We start from the raw sequence: 22657 nt of genomic DNA on the forward strand, positions 1-22657 counted from the left end.
GACCTAGGGGTGGCAATGAGCAGCTGAATCAATTCTCCGAGAGAAAGAATAATAATACATGACTAAGGAAGTGAAACTCGCAATCATAATTGATTAACGCCGAGCAGAGCTAGGCCTTTTCTTACATGGACGTGGGGCGTCCCATGGTATAGAGGAGGATGGGATCGTCTATCAGTGGGATTGATGTCATCTGGAATGATAATCTGACTGCTCATGGTTAGTATCTCCGAAGAAATAAAAGACAGTCAAGCTTGATTGACTCAGGGATGGATGTATTTTGCGGGGTTAATGTTGGGGTGCATGCAGCTGCCAGCAGCTGTCATGGCTTTGCAGCATGTCGATGGCAGATTATAGGTGGAAAGTTGGTGATGAGGAGCCAAGACGCGATGGGCTGATCTAATGAGAAGCTAAGTGCTAGTTTCTCCGGCGGAAAACAGACCCTGGTTTGTACCCTGGCTGTGGGGTGTTGGTGGACGATTATGGACTCGGGCTGAAATTGAGATGGGTGTAGTTTGTCTCGGATAAAGATCAAAAGTGGAGGATTGAGTGGGGATGATCGTGATGACGAGCTGATCGGCTGACTTTGCAGTGCACAAGGAGGATAGATTATACACAGAATATTATTCTCGCTATCACCACATCTCACCCTTCAGCGCCATCGGGGTATAAGGGATGACCGATGAGGATGCGAATGGAGACACGCCTTGCTCTAGTTATATCAATCACAATGCCACCGGCACTCTCTTCTAAATACAGAAAACCAAGACTAGCACAAGATCCCTAACACCAAACAGTCAGTCGGCCACATCAATTATAGTCATAAGACGGCGCATCCCCGCCGCGCCGTGCTATGCTTCAAGTGCACACGTGTAGTTGGTATCGCCCAAGTTAAATACCTGCCCGACATGCAGCCACCACTGCACTCGGGCGAAAGAGCAAAAATAAGTATTATGAAACAACAAATCAAGGAGCAAGCTTCCGAGCCACGGAGATGGCGCGCTCGGAGCGTATTTGCCCATCAATCATCTTTCGCCCTGTCCCCTCCAGAACGAGTCCGGCTCGTCCCAGGTGAAGGGCTGAGGAAACGCCCCCGCAACGCTGTTCCTTCGTGAAGGCTTGATCCCGACCGTAGCAAATCGGGTCTCCACCGAGGCTCGGAGATCGCATTCGACGAGCTGCGAGACTCCATCCCGTCGTTCAACTCGATGAGATCGCCGTTGCCGCGTCGTCCAACGGCCTGTGCGGGGTCATGGGTTGCCGGGCCAGGCGTCTGCTGCAGTTCATTCAAGCTGGCCTTGGCTCGAGTTGTCATTTTTCTGACCCACGACTCGACTGCTCCGCCAAGGTTGTCCAGGCTGGTTGGTGTGTTCGCGGCCGCCGTCGACGCACTTTCCGACGAGCTTTCGAAATTCGGTGGGCGAGCCACGGGCGCAAGATTCGGCATATGCTGTGCAAAGAATTTGCTGAGTCCGTCCATGGCGGGGCCTGGTGCATTTGAATCATGGTCGAGAGTGCCAACGCCAGGTCCCGACAAATGGATGTTGCTGCGCTGGCGTTGATGGCGAATGCCCGGCTTGCCTTTGGAAGAGGTACGTGACGCAGACGAATCGGCATGCGGGCGACTCCATTTGGGAATGACTGGCTGAGTAAATCCCGAGTCGATTGGCGAAGGCGACGAGGGAGCGGTTGTGCCTCGTCCAGATAATGGAGACGACACCGAGTCCGAATACGAAACCGATTTCCGCCGCGTTCGTGGGAAGAATCCCAATGCTCTGCGGGGGACGCGGCCAATTTCAACCGGCGCAGGAAAGCCCTCGATGTGTACCCACGACTCGTGCCTCCATATTCGGTCACCTTCAATCTCTGCCGCAGGAGACGCAGATGTTCCACCCTCGACAGACGTAGACGATGGAGTGGGTGCTATTGAGCTGCCGTTCATATCCTCCAAAGACTCGCCTTCCTGGCGACCATCTTTTAGAAGGTCCTCTCCCATTCTAGGTCGGATGGGCCGTCCTTTGACCGAGCACGAATCAACGGGCAGAAGAACGGTTTTTCGGCCTTGAATGCTATCGCTAGGCCAGAAGCCGTTGGCCTTGCGGAATACCGCGGGCTGGCACCCATATCGTATCGTAACACCGGTGATGGTATCTGTGGACTGTACATGATGTATATAAGCTAAGGCATCCTCGTCGAGGTCAGGATCAATATTCGAATGACCCGTCCGATCGCTGGAATCCCGCCGTTTGTGTCGCGGGGTTGTACTCCAAGCCGGGCCAGTGTCTGCTAATAAAAGGGCTTCCCTTTTCTTTGCCTGCACTAGTGCCTGTCTCTCTTCCTGGGTTCCGCTTCCAATTTCCGGCGTAGATGGGGCAGAGGGACCCCAGGTTGCTGGTGTCGACGTTCGTGCAGGGGGCCTCATATAAGGATCTGGACGGGAGGGCTTCCTCACATGCGTCCTAGTACTTCCGTTGGTGGTGGCCGGTCGTGCAATATCGCTCCCTAGTACCGACGAGGCTAGACTTTGAAGCGAGGTCCATGATGCATCAAAGAAGTCTACAGCGGCTCGCGACGACTCAGCAAACATCATTCCACTTTCCTCCTCACGGCAGAACCCACCTAAGGAGCTATTTCCCTTGCTACGGTTGGCCGCTTCCGTTGCTCGAGAGGGATGTCTCATGGGTATGGGGGACACTCCGCGGGACGGGTTAGGCGATGGTGTAGCACCGCGGGAGCGAACAGCGGAGTTATCGGGGGATAGCATCGACGACAACCCGGAGGACTGCATTTGTTTGCCATTCTCGTCGACATCATCCTCTGTGAATGAGATCAGACGGCGGTTGCGCGATCGAATGGTAGAGGTGGATCTTCGGCCGGTATTTGTCGTGCTCGCGGTCCCAAGGCTGAAGAGGTCGGCAAAGCCGCCGTTGGAACTCATCCCTGGCGACTAAGGGGGGCGATAAGATAGATTTAAGGAGGGGCGGGAGTCGTCAGGTCACCGGCAGAAGCTCAGTGTTGTGTGTGAGATCGCCCAGGCACAATTTGCCATCGGAGGTCTCTACGACAGACCATTCGTCATCCGGGCGCTGTAGTTATCGCATCCGTGTCCTGAAGCTCGGAGCTAGCACGGGGATCTAGGGAACGGCGAGATCACCAGTGTTTCGAGTAGATGAACCGGGGAAGTATTCCAGCCGCAGGATTATCCAACTTTGAACCCAGGGGATGGATGACCACGAACTGAGGCGGGTTTGGGGGGGAGGTTGGGGGTGGGTGAGGAGGATGTGTGGGAGGAGGCGCGGGATAAGGAAGAGGAAGAAGTATGGAGTTTAGCCTCCTGTGATGACGACTCAAGTCGGCAGATCAGACGTCGGCAGGGCGGGGTGGCTGTCTCATGCTCCGGTCGGAACAAGATGAAAGAAAGCAACCGGGGATTTTCGGTGCTTGCGGATAATTCAGCGGGCAACTGCAGCAATTGAAAAGAAGAAGAAGAAATTGGTGGGCAATGGGTTTTGATCGGCAAGATGCCTTCCCAGCTGAAGCGGTGCCCTGAAGTCCATCGCTGAGGGCCGTAATTTGTTTCTTCTTGACGTCGGCCGGTGGCGTCCCGATACGCCCAGAGTACACAGTATGTACAGTTACCGTATGGCATTACCACCTCCACGGATCGGCAGCGTTGCCTTGAAACTTGGCTTATTTAACTGGCCACGTAGACCCAGTTCATGATCTTGCTGGTTGGTTACGAATTGGATTCTATCTACTTTATACAGTACTAACAGGCTGGATGGTGAAATTCATAATCCTGATCTCATCAGCGGGTATATCGACTCTCTACATCCCCAATGAGGACGTAAGCCACATACAAATCACAGCCATTAAATCCCGATAGTATATCCACAATGAAAAAAAAAGAAAGCAAACAAGAATCCCAACGCCTTGCCCTTTACGCAGTACTGAGTCAAAAGGGACGTGTGATAATCTGCAAAGCCATACAATACTTATTGGAAAGAAAGCTGATAGCAACTACTCGGGAGGTTCCGCCATCTCCGCGGGTGTTCGTGCTTCAGCTTCGGACGCTGCCTCCGACTCAGTACTCCACTCCTTCTCCGAGTTGGCTTTGTTCGCCAGCTGGGCAGCTGGGGGAATAACCCGGACACCCCCGGCGCGCGAGAAGAAGTCTTCTGTACGCAGACCCCGGACCTCTTTGGGATCAACGGCCGTCATTTGTTGTCCAGCCGCCTTTTTCTGGCGAATGAGTTCGCGCACCGGCACCATGGCTGCATCCCGGCAAGCCTCCTTGATATCACTACCCGACATACCCGCCATGCCCTTGACCAGATAATCGAGGTCAAAGTTATCCCGATCAACCTTGGTATCTTTCAGAACCAGGCTGAGGATTCGAAGCCGTTGTGCTGCAGGGGGTAGAGCGACAGGAAACTTCTTAGGCATCCGCCGGAGGATGGCCTCGTCAATATCGCCTATGCGATTAGTGGCACCGAGGACAACCACTCGCTGCGGCTCGCCCATCGAGTTCGCCGAAGTAAGACCGTCCCAGTGAGTCATGAACTCGGCCTTGACCATACCGCTGGCCTCGTGCTCTCCGCTTCGTCGAGTGCCCAGCACGGCATCAATCTCATCGATGAAAACGATCGAGGGCTGCAACTTCCTGGCAAGCGAGAACACGGCATTTACCAGCTTGTTGGAATCGCCGTACCACTTCTCAGTCAGAGTAGAGATGTGTAGATTAATGAAACATGCCCCGCTCTCATGAGCGAGCGCCTTCGCAAGCATGGTCTTTCCGCATCCAGGCGGCCCGTATAGAAGGACGCCAGATGGGGCAGTAAGAAGCGATGATGTCGAAGCGTAGAGATGGGGCATTGTGAGAGGGTAGATGACAGACTCCTTCAACTCTTCGATGATATCGTCCAAACCTCCTATGTCTTCGAATGATACAGGAATATCATCTGGAGCGACTACGTCCATAGCAATAGCCTGTTCGTATTGGTTGAGGACAAGATCCCCTCTCTTTGGCCGGCGTCCGCCTTTTCCTCCGCGACGCGGTGAGTCCTCATCTGACTCGTCTCCTCCATCAAGCTTCCGTAGGATGGCGGCCGACTTGCGTTTTTGTTCTTCTTTCTTTTGAGACTCCGGGTCGAAGTCAAGGCGGGATAGGAGATATCGGATGAGGAAGTATGCAGACGCCGACTGATAGCGATGACGAGTTAGTCGTAAAACGAATCTGCCAGAGCATTTGGACTCACGGTGCCCGCAACCATCACCAATTCCTGCAAGAACTGCTGCCATCGGGGACCGCGCGCTGAAGCCATGACGACAGGATAGCGGAGCAAATGTCCGATCACTAAGATGCTCCAAGATCTAATATATATATCCGCAACGCTATCGTCTGTTAGTGAATGCCCCGAGTCCAGCAGCGGCAGATTATCGATTAAAGCTGTAACGATGCATGCGATGGGGGTCGGACGGCCGTCGGCGACAGCGAGCGCAGGTGTGGCGCCGAGCGGTCGGAGACGTGGCTTTGCCGACGCCGTCACATGCTTCACTGCCACAGTGTTGTTGTTTGCGGTCGGGCGGCGGAGGAGCTCGCGCGCACGCGGAGCTCAGTGTGACCCTCGTCGCGTCCATTCACCCCACAATTCACGTCACGCCGTCTTTTTATATTCAATTTATCTTATCACTCTATATAGCCCATATATACTGTTCTCACAATGCCCAAACGAAAGGCCGCTGCTGCGCTATCCAATTCAGCCGGCGATGAGGATCCTATCCAAGCTAATGACTCGGGAAGGGAACGCCCTACCAAGAAGCAGAGAGGAAGGCCTCGATCGAAATCTGCAGAGATGAAGCCCCTAACGCAAGCTGGGCGCGATTCCAGTACAGCACCCCCGCAAGCGTCGGAGGCACCTACGAGAAAGAGCGGCCGCAGGGGCAGACCCAAGGGCAGCAGAAACTCGGTTCAAGCAACACAAGACACATCGGAAGAGCAGGCTGAGGTCAGGGAGTCAGAACACGAAGCAGGCGATCAGGAGGCGGAAGGCACTGCTGCCTCGAATGATGAAGCAGACGATGCACAAGAAGTTGCAAAGCCAGCAAGGACCACCAAGTCTACGAGAGCTGCCCCGCGTGGCCGGAAAAATGCCGCTACAAGGAACTCAGTTCAGACAGATGGTGGATTCGAGTACACTCCATCAACTGGCCGACAACGCAAATCGCTGGACAAACCTGAAGACAGACCAGAACCACCGAAGAGACAAAAACGGAAACCCGAAGTGGAGGAGAACAAAGACGCACAAGATAATGAAAGCACTGCCCCGGATGTCGTGGACGAGACTCTGCTTCAAGATGCGCCGATAGAAGCCCGGTCCGTGTCACGCTCCCCCACAAAACGACAATCCCAGAGAGGCATCTACAGCTCTCCCTCAAAGTCAAGGCTAGGAGGAACGGCCGAGGCCAATGTGGAGCCCGAGTTGCGTCGTCGGATTGGTGAATTGACGAAGAAATGCGATACTCTTGAGAATCGCTATCGGAATCTTAAAGAGATTGGCATTGTTGAAGCGAACTCGAACATGGAAAAACTACGAAAACAGTGCGAGTCGATGACCAACGGTGAGTGTTGCAGCATTACTTCGTGGCATCGTATATGCTGATAGCTGCTAGCTTCGAACAACCTGATAGCATCATTGAAGGCAGAGTTAGAGGCCCAGAAGGCACTTGGTCAGCAAAGTCGGTCGCTCCAACGACAGCTCAAGGAACGGGATGCCGAAGTAGCGCAGTTGAAGTCGCAAGCTGAGGAGGCGACGAGTCAGCTCTCCTCGGCACAGACTGAGGTTAAGGCTTTGCAAACCAAGCTTGCGGCGGCTCGTAACACGGCTGCGAGCCTTGAGAATGCAGCCATCAAGATGCCTGGAAGTGCAATCAAGAGCGGTGCCAATCGTGCGAATGCTGCTGCGGTCACTGCTGAAGCCGCGCAGGCAGCTCAATTTGCGCAGCTCAAGGAAGATTTGTACACTGATCTCACAGGCCTAATAATTCGTGATGTTAAGAAGCGACCGTCTGACAATTTGTATGATTGTATTCAGACTGGTAGCAATGGAAGTAAGTTGACCATGCCTCCTGATGGCTTGATACAGGTTTCTAACAGAGTACAGCCCTTCATTTCAAGCTGGTTGTGCCCCACGTATCGTCGGCCAACTTTGAATCTGCCGAGTTTCAATATATCCCACTGCTGGATGAGAACAGAGACCGTGAGCTGGTTGATGTTCTTCCCGAGTACTTGACTGTCGACATTACATTTGTTCGCCAACAAGCATCGAAGTTCTATACCAGAGTGATCGATGCGCTGACCAAGCGGCGGAGTACTGCTGCCATCTGATCGCTTGGCGGGTCACTCGTGTGCAAATCCATTATTTTATCTATACTGTCATTGTGATTGGGCTTTCTTTTTTGAGAATTTTGATTACCTGGGTTGAGTCTTTTGGAGATATCCCTTATCGCATAGCAGACGCCGGGACACTGCGTTAGGGCGCTTCTGGAGCGATTCCATGCTTTTTCTTATGTTATACTTTTCCAATACTATCCGATTTGGCGGGAATGTGATGGTATTTATCCGGCTATAAGATCAGAAGATGATGGTTCTCAGTGGCAGAAGACATTGAGTCAACTCGCGCACAATAACTACATAAGTAAATCCAACTCCTTATGTGTCTTGTATACCACCAAATAAAGTAAGGGACTGCACCCGAGGACCCTGTGGCCCGCCGTAAATCTGTCCGTGTCCAATTGGAGGACCCCGATTGGTGGCGGGTCCCTTCCCCAAGTTCCCCAATTCAGGCACGCGGAAAAGTGCTGAGCTGAGCTGCCATCATCCCATTTGTTCTTTTGCACTTTATCTGCTCGTTCTCTCTTGAGCTCGATGCGAGGAAGCAATTGCATCGGCCTCATTCGCCGTTCTTAAATTCCTTTTGCTTCATTCTTCTTCTTTGTATCTATTCCTCTTTCTAATGGTTTGCATTCGTTTTGCGGTCTCCATTTCCCTCCCTTAATTTGTCTTGTCCCTGCCCGGGTCTCCTATATCGGAAATCATGGCGCGACTTGGCCGCGTAGGGTTCCTCACCCTCGCGGTGGTATTCCACCTAATTTACGCCTATTCCATCTTCGACATTTATTTCGTCAGTCCGATCGTTAGTGGCATGAGCTCGTTCCGCGTGGAACGAGAACCCGATGCTGCTGCCCCCGCAAAACGTCTCGTCCTATTTGTCGCCGATGGCCTGCGCGCTGATAAGGCCTTCCAAGCATTGCCCGATCCCGATGATACCACCGGAGAAGATGCGGATCCTGTTTACTTGGCCCCCTTTATTCGCTCGCGTGTGCTTTCCCATGGCACTTTCGGAATCTCCCATACTCGAGTTCCTACGGAGTCGCGACCCGGCCACGTTGCGCTTATCGCGGGGTTATATGAGGATGTGTCGGCGGTTACCACGGGATGGAAGCTGAACCCGGTGAACTTCGACAGTGTCTTCAATCGCAGTCGGCATACATGGAGCTGGGGCAGTCCGGATATTCTTCTGATGTTCCAGGAAGGCGCAGTCCCCGGGAGGGTGGATGCGGATACATACGGCGAAGAGGAGGAAGACTTCTCGTCCGACGCTACACGGCTTGACACCTGGGTATTTGAGAAGGTGAAAGATCTGTTCGCTTCCGCCAAAACTGATCCTGAGCTGGATGCGAAACTGCGCGAGGACAAGGTGGTCTTCTTTCTCCATCTTCTTGGACTTGATACTACCGGTCATTTCAGTCGCCCATACTCGAAGGAATATCTTCGTAATATCAAGTTGGTGGACAGAGGTGTGCAGGAAATAACCAACTTGGTGGAGGAATTTTACGGGGATGATGAAACCGCCTTCGTTTTCACAGCTGACCATGGAATGAGCGACTGGGGCAGTCATGGAGACGGTCATCCGGACAATACTAGGACGCCACTTGTTGTATGGGGTTCCGGTGTAGCCGGACCTCGATACTCGCAGGAAGGGACACTTACTGGGCACGAGGATGGCGTGTCGTCCGATTGGGGCTTTGACGGCATTCAGCGAAATGATGTCGCACAGGCTGATGTGGCGGCCCTTATGGCATACCTGACTGGGCTCGACTTTCCTACTAATTCTGTTGGTCAGCTACCGCTGCAATATCTGGACGCTAGTCCGAAGGACAAGGCACTGGCCGCGTTGGCCAACACTCAGGAGGTCTTGGAGATGTACCGTGTGAAGGAGGAACAGAAAAAGGCAGCCCTGCTTCGGTACAGGCCCTTTGAGCCACTAGCTGATCACGGCCGAACCTCTGTTGATGAACACCTCGAGGAAATAAAGTCCAAGATAACAAGCGGCTCCTATGACGAGTCCATTGCAATGTCGTCCGCTTTACTGGCAAATGCCTTGGAGGGCTTGCGCTACTTACAGACATACGACTGGCTATTCCTCAGAACCATCGTCACGCTGGGATACCTGGGCTGGATAGCCTATGCTCTGACTACGGTTATCGACTTGCATGTCCTTCATGGGACCTCAGACTCTGACCGAACGGCGTTCAGCACTTCGTTCTTCTCGTCAATTCTTGTTGCGCTCTTCTCTGTCTTTTTCGTTCAGCACTCCTCTTGGAGGTATTATCTCTACGGTTTCTTCCCGGTGTTCTTCTGGGAAGAGGTATTCGCCCGACGAAAGGCTCTCCTTGCTGGCCGCGACATCCTTATGGGTCATGTTCACTCCGCAAGTGGCTATGTCGCGTTTGTATTTCAGTTGTTGGCCTTCGTGGGTATATTGGAGGCTTTGGTAAGTCACCTTACCCATGCAGCTTGGAGTGTCAGCTAATAAGTGTCTACAGGTGCAATCCTACTTCCATCGCGAAATCTTTACTGTGTGCTTTATCCTGGGCGCTTTTTGGCCCCTTTGCTACGGAGCAGGATTCGTGAAGAAGCATGCACTGCTGTCCCTTTCATGGTTTGTGGGTTGTCTTCTAATGAGCACTTTCACTTTGCTACCGGCAAACAAGGTCGAAGAGATAGGCACAATGTATGTATATACTGAGCGTCTTGCCAACTTGTCGACCTTGGCTGATTACATTTTGCAGAACCTGGGGTGGCCTGTTAATGTTCTTCACCGGCCTGTTATACCTACTTTTTGAGAACCGCATCTTGGGGAGAAAAGCACACCCAGCGCAGTCATCCATCACTCTTCCCAGCTGTGGTTCGCGCACCATCATGGGCATGCAGGTATGCACAGCTCCCTTTACTACTCCACGGTTACTGTTGGCTAATTCTGAATAGCTGGGCATGGTCATGCTTGCATTGATAGTTACGAGATCTAGTGCAATGTCTCTTCAAGCTAAAGAAGGTCTTCCATTTGGTAACCAAGTCGTCGGTTGGTTCGTTCTGGGTGAGTTGTCAATATCAAGGGAGACTGCACAGCACAACTACTCCCTATCCTCTAAGTTGTTTCGCAGGCTAACATACTCAATCAGTTACCTCACTGCTACTTCCCTTCCTCTACCGCCTGTATCCCAATAGGCATTACCTGCATCGCTTGATGGTCCTTTTCCTCACCTTCTCTCCATCCTTCATCATCCTTACCATTTCGTACGAGGGGCTCTTTTACTTCGTCTTTTGCCTGACTCTTGCAACCTGGGTACGGTTAGAGCACGCTATTCATGTCTACACCGCAGCGGCAAGCAACGGCACTGTGGATTCTAAGAAGCCAGGCACCGACGCAACAGCAGTTGTCGAAGGCCATGCTTACCGCTACCGGACCCTCAGCGTGTCAGATGCACGGGTGGCGCTCTTCTTCTTTTTCCTGCTTCAATCAGCCTTCTTCAGCACGGGCAATATCGCCTCGATCTCCTCATTCTCCTTGGAGAGTGTTGTCCGGCTCATTCCGGTCTTCAGCCCATTCAGTCAGGGCGCCCTGCTGATTCTGAAGATCCTCATCCCTTTCGCCATCATCAGTGCTAACCTGGGCATTCTGAACCGCCGACTGGAGGTCGCGCCCAGCGCTCTGTTCATGGTGGTGATGTCGATCTCGGATATCATGACGCTGAACTTCTTCTATATGGTGCGCGACGAGGGCTCCTGGTTGGACATTGGCACGACCATCAGCCACTTCTGCATTGCCAGCTTTCTGTGCACATTTGTAGCTGTGCTGGAGTTTCTCAGCGAGGTGATGATCAGTGGAGTGGACATTGGTCCCCGAAGCACCGCCATTGACGCAGTCAACGGATCCACAGAGACGAATGGCACTGCGATGGTCGACAAGAAAAAGCATCGCAAGACCCAATAGAAGTGAAGACGCAGCGCAACTTAAGCTCCACCTCGGAGTTGTAATGATTTTGTACATGTGTGATAGTATAGTCAGATACGTGCATTTGGATTTAATATACACACTACAGCCGACGAGGCGAACGCGCCCGATAGCGCGAACCTTACCATAATCGTTGGATACCAGCTTCGTGCGTCGTTCCTTGCAACGTCCTCCAAATAAAATCCGCTCCGGCCGAAATATCCCTCTCCGCATTAATGTCTAGCTGAATAATTGCTTCTTCCTGCACTGTTAGCGTATTCCCCATTGCGGCGAACACGCGCCGGGGATATCCCGATTCGGACATAAATAGATCGATCGATACGTAGATGGATAGATAGGATAAAGCATCAGCCGAGGTTTCACAAGCTAGACTAACTACCACTAACAGACCTAACAGATGACGCCACTAAGCTTTTTCCCTTCCCTCTCTCTCTCCCCGAGTCGCCAGGCTTACTGTCCAGATCCGCTCTGGGGAGGGGGCCAAAGCTAAGATCGCTCCGTGGACATCCACACACACCGCCGAGTTATCCATTTCCCCCCTGCATGCTGATGGCTGGGTTGCGGGGAAAGCCCGCGCCATTCCCGCAAGGCAGACGAGGAAAAAAAAAAAAAAAAAAAGAGAGAGAAGTCAGGCACACGCAGGATCGGAAGTAAGTAGTACTACACTACTACTAGTGCCGTAGCCTCCGGTGACGTCGGGATATGCGAGCGGGGAGGTTAACTAACTTACCTTTTGACACATATTGATTAGACCCCGAGATTTCTTTTCTTTTTTGTTACTTTGTGCCCAAAAGGGTATAGATTGCGAAGGATGGGGTGTTGGGGTTCCCATTGGTTTGATCTGGGGATTTGCTCCTGCATTAAGCTGAAGATATACACGCAATCTAGGGTACTTACTTGTTCCTGTGCTGTGTGTGTGTTTCTTGAAGCCAAGGAATTGGTTCTGTTGATTAATCCCTCATTGTGATTGTAGAGCTCGTCGCTTAGCGAGTAAGGCTCGTTTCGCGTTTGGGATTTGACAGGGTTGTGTTCTTGTGTGAATCTGGTGATAAGTTGGATGGGGGATCGGTCGCCATATTTAGCACGACGGGAATTAAAACCAAGATTTGCGGCCAGACTGAGAGTCGGACCCAAAAACTGGTAGGTAAGAATGATTTTAGGGGAAGAAGATAGTCATTAATGTATAGGTGGGCTAGAATCATCAGACACAATGGTTCTTTTCACACCTTTTTTTGCTAGTTAGTTACTCGATGGCTTTTTTTCTGACACTCGACTAATGATTCTATCCATGATTTATTAACTATGACTGTTTCTTGTTCTGACTTTCTTTTGTTTCCGTACATGCTGCATAAGCGGGCATAACCGACATTGTACTGAAGAAGCAGAAAGAAAAACGGCCCAGACTCCACCTTAAGTGGAGTTGGAAAAAGAAACGTAAGAAAGAAGCTTAAAATCCACGGGCAAATGCAGGAGTGGGAAGTTGTGCCGACATTTCCATCCCATCCCACCCGACTTGTGTGTTGTTTTTTCTACTTTACAGTGGTTTCGTGAGATGTTAACTTAAGAAATATATGTATCAATATGCATATGCTGCAGAAGGGGGTTCTGTCATAGCTCGCAGCTACTAGCTCATCGCAATGCCTGATATTTTCCATCTCAAAGAGCCTACTAGTAATTTGAGTTTTGCGTACTTAAGTAGTAGTTAGTAGTAGTACTCTGATGCTCTGGGGGATCCCCAGCCAGTTGTAAGTACTTAGCCCTTCCGGGTTTAAATCGCCAGATCATGGTGGCAGGATTTCCCCTGTAAAAGCAACGAGTATCATCTGTCCCTGTCATGGTCTCATGATAGTATCGGAGTTAAGCTAAGTACTGCCTAGATTCCATTCAACTTCCATATATCCGCATCTCATTCTGGCGAGTTACCATCTACCCATCAGGGGGGAATATATGTCCCCTCCCCCAAGGTAGATACTTGGGTTGTACCTGAACCGGGTCTACAAGAACTGAAAATAGCAGCTAGACTGACTAAAAGTCGAATGACCATCCGGATGGACCCTGGCTGGATCCCCCCTAAGAGCCTTAGCCCGACCGTAATTTCTGGTCCGGCGACAGGGAACGAAGCAATACTAAGCAGCTTTCTCCACAGTCCGACTAATTCGTTCATTATTCATAATTCTTTCTTTTCCCCCTCCTCAGTCCTCTTCCCCTTTACTTAGTTAGGTCGGTCGAGGTACGTCCCAAACAACTGAACTCTTGAACCAACACCGTGACTGGTTGTTCGTGGGCCCCAGCAAAACCATACTTTCAGGTCTAAGACTTTCTGACGCCACCCTGCAGGGCCAGTAGGAAAAAGACGCTTGAACCGTTGCTTGCTGCTTGCTACTGCTGCTGCTTGCTACTGCTACTTGCTTTCTGGGGAGGTGGGATACTCCCGCCCGTTGCCATTGAGTTAGTTTCAGTTCGTTTACTAGTCTACTAGTACTTACTACTTTTCCTTGTCGCAACACAACTTTAGTGATTATCTCTCTCCATCAGGCACTGGTTCCTGGAGTCATCATCCATTACCTTCTCTTTTGAGCCCAGTATTTCCCGGGAAGTTTTCTCCCCTCTGCCCCTCCACATTGCCTCTCTTTCTCCCCTGTGACCTCAGCCTTCCACCAGGCTCCATCGATCGCATCCATCGGTCGGTCGGGTGGCGCCAAATCCTCCCTCCCCTCTTCCTGCTGCTCCCCGTCTTTCTAGCTTGGTGCTTTACCTGTTCCGTTCCGTTCCTTCAAGTTCATCTGCCTGGCCAGTAAGCGGTTCATCAAAAGAATCCCCAAACACCCAGCAAAAAAAGCAAAATATCGGTCACCACACTGCCTACTTTACTTCTCCATATTATCCATACTTGAACCTTGGTCCTCCTTCGATTCTCTTTTCCCCTTTCTCGTTTTTCCCTTTCTTTCCCTTTTGACGTATTGTTCCCTTTTTTTCTTTATTCTTTCACTTTACTCGTTTTCGAGCCTCGACCACACAAACTTAATTCCCAAAACCTCGAGTCGTTTACCTACCCCCCCTTGGCCCTCGTCGCTCCAGACCATTTCTTTGTCGCAAAGTCTCTGGATGGATACCTGGTGGCCATGAGCACGACCGAAAACCAGACAGATCCATCAGCTTCCAAAACCAGCCCAGCCCCAAGTACAGCGGGCTCAACGGGCACTTCAGGTATTACTGTGCGCACGGGACCAAACGGACATATGAGTTTCAGAAGGTGAGTGTTGACCGTTGTGGTGATTGCTTTTTTGCCCGTTTGCGCTCGCGGGGCTGTAAGTGATGAAGCCAGACTGCCTGGCGCAGAACTCCCAGAATCCGAGCGGGGGGACTACAGGACGTGAAATATAGATTCAAATTTGGTCGAGATCTTATAGAAGCTAATCTTTTTTATCTAATCGCTTTTCTCCCAATAGACAACGTGCGTCGCGTGCTTGTGAGGTACGTCTTGCTTCCTGCGAGGTCGCGTTTGTGCTGTTGAGCCTCGGCACCTCGGCTCAGATCCCAGCTTGCTTTTGCTCCTTACTCGCCGGTCGCAGGTAATGCGCCGCGCGCAAGGACAAAGACAATGCAACCACATCTCGATCTATAGGACTTTTGTTTGGCTAACATGTTATTCTCTTGCGCTTGTGAAGACATGCCATGCTCGAAAAGTGAGTCTATACCCCTTTTCCTCCGTGTTACCACCTGTCCCCACTCGGATGGATGGTCCCAGTCCTGCCCGTGCCTGGCCTGCGCCTTGTGATCGTGGACGGCCGAACAAGCTCGCTAATCACGCCACTCCATGGGTAGGTTCGCTGCGATGCTGCCAGTCTAGGGGTGCCATGCACCAACTGCGTGGCCTTTTCGATCGAGTGCAAGATCCCTACGCCGAAACGCAAGAAGAACCAAACCAAGTCAAAGGAAACAAGCGGGTATGTCTCGGTCTTCCATCCCATCGTCGGTGTCGAACTATATTGACCATGATGCTTCGTTTCTTGTTTACTAGAGGTGAGGAAGCCGAACCGAAATCGCCGCCGAGCAAACCCGAGCCACTACCAGTCGAAAGCGGGAAGGATGCCTTTGGCTATCAGAGGAGTCGGATGGCTGTCGACGGTATGCCGGTCACTAGCCTCACCGAATCGCAGGCCGCTCAACAGGCTTCCCACAATTCGATGTATGCTCAATTTATGAAGCCTAAATTTGCGCGCGCCCCGATAAAGGAAGCGGGGAGGGTGGCATATCTTGGAGAGTCGTCAAACCTGTCGCTGCTCGTCCAGGACCGCCATGGCACCACCGATGTCGTACACTACCCTCTACCCCCGAACATGGGCGGCACGCCTGCTCGGTTGACGGATCTGGATAGTTTGGAGTTGGATATTCTGCACCAACGTGGCGCCTTCCTGCTGCCTCCAAAGCCACTGTGTGATGAGCTGGTTGAGGCCTACTTTAAATGGGTGGCCCCCGTTGTGCCCATCGTCAATCGCAGCCGCTTCATGCGACAGTATCGTGATCCAAAGAACCCCCCGTCTTTACTTCTTCTCCAAGCCATACTTCTGGCTGGTTCGAGGGTCTGCACCAATCCGCAATTGATGGACGCCAACGGCTCTACTACGCCAGCTGCCATGACGTTCTATAAGAGGGCAAAGGCACTATACGATGCTAATTACGAGGATGACCGCGTCACTATTGTCCAAGCGCTGGTTCTTCTAGGCTGGTACTGGGAAGGACCTGAAGGTATGGATAGTGGCTTATGCTAATCGTCCTTGAACTCCTTGGGTATATGTGCTAACCTGCTTTAGATGTTACGAAGAATGTCTTCTACTGGACCAGGGTGGCCACGGTCGTGGCTCAGGGTTCGGGTATGCATCGAAGGTATGCACAAGGCTGACTTGTCCCTTAATGCACATTTATTAACGACACTACAGTGTGGAATCGTCTCAACTTACCAAGCCGGATAAGAGGCTGTGGAAACGCATCTGGTGGACCCTGTTCACAAGGGACCGATCAGTGGCTGTCGCGCTCGGCCGGCCTATCGGTATCAATACTGACGATTCGGACGTCGGGATGTTGACGGAAGACGACTTCATTGAAGATGAGATCGACATCGCGGCGGAGTATTCGCCAGACCCGGTGCACGTGCAGTTTTTCCTTCAATATGTCAAGCTCTGCGAAATCATGGGTTTGGTCCTCTCCCAGCAGTATTCCGTGGCCTCGAAATCAAGACGGATGAACGCTATGGATCTCACCCACTCCGACATGGCATTGGCAGATTGGCTCCAAAACTGCCCGAAGGAGGTGTGCTGGCAACGGCAACGGCATCACTTCTGGGCTGCTCTTCTCCATGCCAACTACTAGTGAGTCATGCGATAAGGGAGTTTGTTCGGTCTCGAAACTAACTAGGTCAAGCACCACACTTTGTCTCCTGCATCGAGCCCATATGCCGCCTGCGTCTTCCGTTTCAAGCAACTACCGCGTAGAAGAGATGGCCTACCCTTCGCGAACCATTGCGTTCCAGGCTGCTGGAATGATCACTTCAATTGTTGAGAACCTCCACAATCACAGCGAGATCAGATATGCGCCTGCCTTTATGTGAGTTCCTGCATCGACCATATGTTGACATCTACTAACTCCTGTATAGTGTCTACAGCCTGTTCTCGGCCCTGATCATGCATGTTTATCAAATGCGATCTTCCGTTCCCTCAATTGTGGCCACCTGCCAGGAACGGATTAACATCTGTATGCAAGCCCTCAAGGATGTGTCTAAGGTCTGGCTCGTAGCCAAGATGGTGCATACGCTATTTGAGTCCATTCTCGGGAACAAGGTCCTAGAAGAGCGCCTTCAGAAAGCTGCAGGCAAGAGACATCAGCGGGTACGGCCCGAGGCTGCTCAGCAGCCGCCTGCGAAGAAGCCCGAACCCCCCAAGCGCAAGTTCGACGAGATGGAATTTGGCCTACCGAATGGCGGAGGGCCCACGCCACCGGTATCTTACGAGCGATCTCGTCCCCAAACGCCTGCAGTCACGCCCTCGAGAGAGATGCAGCCTCCGGGTCTGAACCTGCCACAAGGCTCCCCTCCAGCTCCCGGGCAGCCGGGTACCTCGCGCGGTAATACGCGCCCGACGACTCCTTTCAATCAATACTCCTTGCCTGCCACGCCCCCGGATCTATTCCTTGTTACGCGTACATCACCCAATCTTTCCCCATCACTGTGGGAGAACTTCCAACCGGATCAGTTGTTCCCTGACGGCACGACGTTCTTCCCAGAATTGACATCGCCCCAACCGAACACGGTCGACCCGCAACTGCAGATGCAGTCTCAGCTACAAGCTCAAAGCATGGACCAACGGACGATGATGCCGCAGCAAATACCAGGACGTGGTAGTATATCCGCCGCTCAGGGCAGCCCGGAAGTCATGTCGACTCTAACCCCTGGAATGGGCCTGCCAGGCCAGCATTCACAGCAGGTGTTTGGGATAGAAAGCCAGCAGGCTTGGCCAATGCAGAATATGGACGCGACGCTGGGCGGAGCGCCTATGGACGCCGCGAGTCAGGATGACAATTGGAGCAGTAGCTCAAGGAGCGGCCCGACAGCTCCCACCACACTCAATGTGGAGGACTGGTAAGTTGGTCATGGTGGCTCAGAGCAGGGCCTCAACAAGAAATGTGACTGCAAGTATACTAACTCATGACTCTCTCAGGTTCCAATTTTTCGGCATTAACGGTAGTTTCGGCGATCTGGCGACCTAAGCGGCGTTGTGTCTATAGCGCTTTCTATATTTGATATGGCATGGGTGGTTGTTTGATTGATATACGGTCATAGTGGTCTAATCATCCATATGCTGTCCAGCTAGTCCCTCGGAATTCCGAAGGGTATATTGTGTTTTATATTTCAGTACAGCGAGCCTTATGTCCAGATCTCCCCGGTTGTTGGAGATGTGGATGAGTGTCATTCTTGACGGTGGGCGGTGGGATCAGGCGCAACTGGAGGATGTGCCTTACATTCATGTGTATAATGACTTTTAGTGGTAGAGCCGAAATGATGCAATGAAAATTGCAAGTAAACTTCTGATGGAATAATTCAGTTGGAATGTAAAATTCTCTCTATACGTAACAGGTGATTATTAGTTGTTGGCTCGATGTCTGCCTCAGGCTGTATATGAGTCAGCAACGAGACTGTTCCCGCTTGGGCCTAGCGGATGACGACATCGCAGGGCGGGCGGTTCAGCCAATGACAAGACGCGGGATCTGGGGCCAGCTTTACCGACTCGGGCAACCGTCGATGCTGACTACTCCCGGGGGATGACTCTTCTGGGGAAGATAATAATTTCGCCTTTTCCATACCAGAATCTCCTGTTATCCCATCATTCTTTGGCAATTTCATTCTGCTTTTTGCCATTGTCATCTCTTTTTTGTCCAATCCCACCTGTTGTCATATCCGGTGGTGACTCTCCCTTCTTTCCGACCCCTTTCTCTCGCCCTTGCTCATCTCCCCGCTGTTCCGTCCCCGCAGCGATGTCGGCCGCAGGATCAAGTAGTGATGCCGCGGTGAAGAAGGCTTTCCCTCGGGTTGACCTCGAGGGTCACGACCTGCCTCCCTCCCCCGCCCCTTCGAGCCCCCATGGTGGCCGTCGCTATAACATTGCCACGGAGCTTGTATATACGGAGGGAAATGACCAGTACAATGCTAGCAGCGTTCCGATCTACCAGGTACAGATTAATTCCCCGTGATGCCTCATTTCCCGGGGGTCAACCATGACAGGACATGAGTCGAGCGGGAGGATAGGGCTAATTGATGCTTTTGTAGAGCGCTACATTCAAACAGACCTCCGGTGGTGGAGGCGGCGAATATGATTACACTCGCTCCGGAAACCCGACCCGGACACATTTGGAGCGTCATCTCGCCAAGATCATGTCCGCCCAGCGGGCGCTCGTCGTATCCTCTGGTATGGCTGCATTGGATGTGATTACCCGCCTGCTTCGTCCTGGCGACGAAGTTGTGACCGGTGATGACCTCTACGGTGGCACCAACCGTCTTCTGAAGTACCTGTCCACGAACGGTGGCATCATCGTCCACCATGTTGATACTACGGTGCCGGAAAAAGTGCGCGAGGTTCTGACCTCGAAGACGGCGATGGTCCTGCTGGAGACGCCGACCAACCCACTCATCAAGATCGTGGATATTCCTCAGATTGCTGCCGCTGCCCACGAAGCGAACCCTAACTGCGTCGTTTCGGTCGACAACACCATGATGTCGCCTCTTCTGCTGAACCCTCTCGAACTCGGTGCCGATATTGTGTACGAGAGTGGTACCAAGTACCTTTCCGGTCACCATGACCTTATGGCGGGTGTGCTCGCCGTCAACGACCTGTCTCTCGGCGAACGCCTCTACTTCACAATCAACGCCTCCGGCTGCGGTCTGTCGCCTTTCGACTCATGGCTGCTGCTGCGTGGAGTGAAGACGCTCAAGGTTCGGATGGATCAGCAGCAGAGCAATGCCCAGCGCATTGCTGATTTCCTGGAAACTCATGGCTTCAAGGTGCGGTACCCTGGTCTGCGGTCGCACCCGCAGTATGAGCTGCACCACTCGATGGCTCGGGGATCGGGAGCCGTGCTCTCGTTCGAGACTGGTGACGTGGGTGTCAGTGAGCGGATTGTCGAGAGTGCCAAGCTGTGGGCCATCAGTGTCAGCTTTGGCTGTGTCAACAGTTTGATCAGTATGCCATGCCGCATGAGCCACGCCAGTATCGATGAGAAGACGAGACGGGAGCGCGCCATGCCCGAGGATCTGATCCGGCTGTGCGTGGGTATTGAAGATGCGGATGATCTTATTGATGACTTGCGACGGGCGGTAAGTTTGCCATTTTCTCTCAAATGGGGGTGATTGATCACTTTGAGCTAATAATGGATGCAGCTGGTGCAAGCTGGTGCTGTCAATGTCACGCTGGACGACTTCCAGGCGAACTCGTCCAACTAAGCTACGTATGCATAACACGCGCGCGACTGATGGATTGTGCAAGTTCTTCCTGTAATTGAGGCATTGATTGAGTGCTACGGTCACGATTTTAAGAGACGATCATTTGGGCGTTCTGGAGCATTAAATAATGAGTGTAGTAAAAACTTCTTGGGGAATGAAACAACTATATTATCTGCAACATCCTACATTGTAATATTGTCTTGTCGGTGGATCGTTTATCCCGGGGATGGCAGGGAACCGTTTATCCGGGAATGGTGATGGCCTCAAAAACCAGGGATCCGTCGGCAGTTTGGCGGAAAGATCGGCCGGCATCGGAGGCAATCCCGAGGGCGTTGCAAAAGCTGGACCAATCATTGGCCGGACACTTCTCGTCCGCCTGCAAACCGATTAAATAATGAGTCGCTGTCGCGATGGATCTGATCTCTCGCTCACTCGCTCTTACTTATGTATGTCGGGCGCGAGACTAACAAACTCCGAGCTCTTTTTTTTCTTTTGCAATGGACCTGTAATCCCGTCGGGCTCCCGTGCCTTAATCCCTCGTTTTGGACTGCGAACCTGTTCGCCATCCCCAAACCCCGACAATCTCACTCATCCGCCCTCCCCGGCAATTGTCTTCTCCTGCGCTGGTCTGGATGACGTTAATCGAGCTGTCGCTGTAACCTCCTTCTCTTTTTCACCCCGGGCGATCCTATCTCGGCCCTAGACTTGCTCGTTTTTTCTGTCTTTTCTTTCCTTTTGCTTGTCTCTTTCACCACTTCTCTGATCGCATCCCCGACCGGTGAAACTATACCATGCCTCGGAACGCGCTCTCCTCCGAAGCGCCTCTCCCCATGTCCGCCATCACGGAGCAGTCCATCTCGTCGGATTGGAATACCAACCGTTTAGGTGCGCGACTGGGAGTCGATGTCGCCAGTGCGGCGACTGCAGGTGCCTTGACATGTCCTGTCATCACCGTCATTGATCGGTATGCTAGCTACAAACTACCCTCGATACATCCTCATGCCATATGAAGAGAAACAAAGATAAGGAAAGGAAATCTAACGGGATAACTTCTCTGAACCAGCGCGATTATCGAAAAAGCAGCCAAGGGCGTCCCCATCCGCCAGACCATCACATCCTGCTTCCGCTCCATGTTCACACAACCGGGGAGCTTCTTCCTCAGCACCCCATTCCTCCTTATCTACACCCTCTACACATCCACCTACCTCACCGCGAACACCATTGACACCTTCACCTCCACCGTGCGCGATAAGCCCTTCTCGACCGTCTTTCCCGGTACCGCCAAATTCCTCACCACCACCGCCGTGAACATGGGTATTTGCGTATACAAGGACGCCCGATTCGCGCGCATCTTCGGTGCAAAACCCTCTCCTCCTGCAGCGACATCTGGAGCGCCACAACCCGCTTCCAGAGCTACATCTACATCCACCCCAGCCTCCTGCCACCCCTCCGGCGCCGCCAAAGTCCCCAATATCTCCTACGGTCTCTTCTGTCTCCGCGACAGCATCACCATCTTCGCCTCCTTCAACATCCCCGCCCTTGTCGCTCCCTCCATCCCAGACTCCATCGCCTCCACACCCGGAATGAAATCCGCTCTCGCGCAATTTTCCTGTCCGGCTCTGATGCAGTTCGCGAGTACGCCTATGCACCTGCTCGGATTGGATCTGTATAACCGGCAACCGCCGGGCGGGTTGGGATGGCGTGAGCGCACCTCGCGCATCAGACGCGACTATATCCCCAGTTGCTTTGCGCGCATGGGCAAGATTGTTCCGGCGTATGGTGTGGGTGGTGTGGTAAACGTACGGATGAGAGCTTCGTTGATGGAGTATTTGGAGGGCAAGAATTAACCGCTTACTTTTTCATTTGTTTGCGACGACGTTGATGATGATATCCTCCCCCCCTTTTTTACAAGATCCAGTTTATGATCCTTGGATCTTTCATTAGGGGAGTGGGCTACTTACAGTTGCATATATGCAACACGTGACATATACTTATAGACAGAAGCAAAGAGGCATGTGCTCTGCTCTGCTCTGCTCTTCTCTGTTTTGTTCTGCTTGACTATTATATCTGTCTGCTTTTTCTATACTACACTCTACTCTCCACTCATAGAGTCAGTCACGGGTCCGGCGCTTTTTCGTTGATACCTATATTCTTTATTCTTTTCGAATCATCGGTGTTCCATGTGTGCGTGTTCCATGTTCAGTTCGTTCGGGTTATAGATTTAGAGAATCTGACGTACTAGCTAATGTCTGGTTTTGGATGATTATGAGATGAGATGAGATGTACTTGATTTGTCTGTGTTATATGTTTGATA

General features: G+C 52.1%; 7 protein-coding genes across 7 annotated transcripts; 4 read left to right on the forward strand and 3 right to left on the reverse strand.

Moving 5' to 3' along the window:
* Positions 1 to 658: 658 nt before the first annotated feature.
* On the reverse strand, positions 659 to 3065 carry BO85DRAFT_169954 (putative LysM domain protein). Its single transcript, XM_025654280.1, has one exon. The coding sequence runs from the start codon at positions 2933 to 2935 to the stop codon at positions 1019 to 1021; it is 1917 nt and encodes a 638-aa protein (XP_025510877.1). The 5' UTR covers positions 2936 to 3065; the 3' UTR covers positions 659 to 1018.
* Positions 3066 to 3831, reverse strand: BO85DRAFT_169925 (uncharacterized protein). Its single transcript, XM_025654279.1, has one exon. It carries the CDS (start codon positions 3644 to 3646, stop codon positions 3197 to 3199), a length of 450 nt encoding a protein of 149 aa, XP_025510878.1. The 5' UTR covers positions 3647 to 3831; the 3' UTR covers positions 3066 to 3196.
* Positions 3766 to 5467, reverse strand: BO85DRAFT_430627 (protein-degrading AAA family ATPase MSP1). The gene is made up of 2 exons (XM_025658296.1): positions 5256 to 5467; positions 3766 to 5199 (listed from the first exon to the last, which is right to left on the reverse strand). The coding sequence occupies exons 1-2, from the start codon at positions 5319 to 5321 to the stop codon at positions 4018 to 4020; spliced, it is 1248 nt and encodes a 415-aa protein (XP_025510879.1). The 5' UTR covers positions 5322 to 5467; the 3' UTR covers positions 3766 to 4017.
* Positions 5468 to 5621: 154 nt separating this feature from the next.
* On the forward strand, positions 5622 to 7717 carry BO85DRAFT_453616 (putative chromosome segregation protein (Pcs1)). The gene is made up of 3 exons (XM_025661093.1): positions 5622 to 6618; positions 6670 to 7107; positions 7161 to 7717. The coding sequence occupies exons 1-3, from the start codon at positions 5721 to 5723 to the stop codon at positions 7382 to 7384; spliced, it is 1560 nt and encodes a 519-aa protein (XP_025510880.1). The 5' UTR covers positions 5622 to 5720; the 3' UTR covers positions 7385 to 7717.
* A 174-nt stretch (positions 7718 to 7891) lies between these two features.
* BO85DRAFT_453617 (mannose-ethanolamine phosphotransferase MCD4) lies at positions 7892 to 11545 on the forward strand. Its single transcript, XM_025661094.1, has 5 exons — positions 7892 to 9833; positions 9886 to 10073; positions 10132 to 10273; positions 10328 to 10436; positions 10522 to 11545. Exons 1-5 carry the CDS (start codon positions 8094 to 8096, stop codon positions 11331 to 11333), a joined length of 2991 nt encoding a protein of 996 aa, XP_025510881.1. The 5' UTR covers positions 7892 to 8093; the 3' UTR covers positions 11334 to 11545.
* Positions 11546 to 14226: 2681 nt separating this feature from the next.
* On the forward strand, positions 14227 to 18184 carry farA (CeGAL family transcription factor). Its single transcript, XM_025654281.1, has 10 exons — positions 14227 to 14607; positions 14804 to 14828; positions 15023 to 15040; positions 15180 to 15301; positions 15376 to 16103; positions 16169 to 16241; positions 16295 to 16723; positions 16776 to 16958; positions 17008 to 17988; positions 18068 to 18184. Exons 1-10 carry the CDS (start codon positions 14477 to 14479, stop codon positions 18114 to 18116), a joined length of 2739 nt encoding a protein of 912 aa, XP_025510882.1. The 5' UTR covers positions 14227 to 14476; the 3' UTR covers positions 18117 to 18184.
* A 697-nt stretch (positions 18185 to 18881) lies between these two features.
* Positions 18882 to 22190, forward strand: BO85DRAFT_382618 (cystathionine beta-lyase STR3; the record flags this gene model as incomplete). Its single annotated transcript, XM_025656474.1, has 5 exons — positions 18882 to 19076; positions 19174 to 20221; positions 20672 to 20713; positions 21163 to 21307; positions 21407 to 22190. 5 exons carry the CDS (start codon positions 18882 to 18884, stop codon positions 22188 to 22190), a joined length of 2214 nt encoding a protein of 737 aa, XP_025510883.1.
* Positions 22191 to 22657: the final 467 nt, after the last annotated feature.

Source organism: Aspergillus piperis, assembly GCF_003184755.1.
Source record: "Aspergillus piperis CBS 112811 unplaced genomic scaffold BO85scaffold_27, whole genome shotgun sequence".
NCBI classification, from domain to species: domain Eukaryota; kingdom Fungi; phylum Ascomycota; class Eurotiomycetes; order Eurotiales; family Aspergillaceae; genus Aspergillus; species Aspergillus piperis.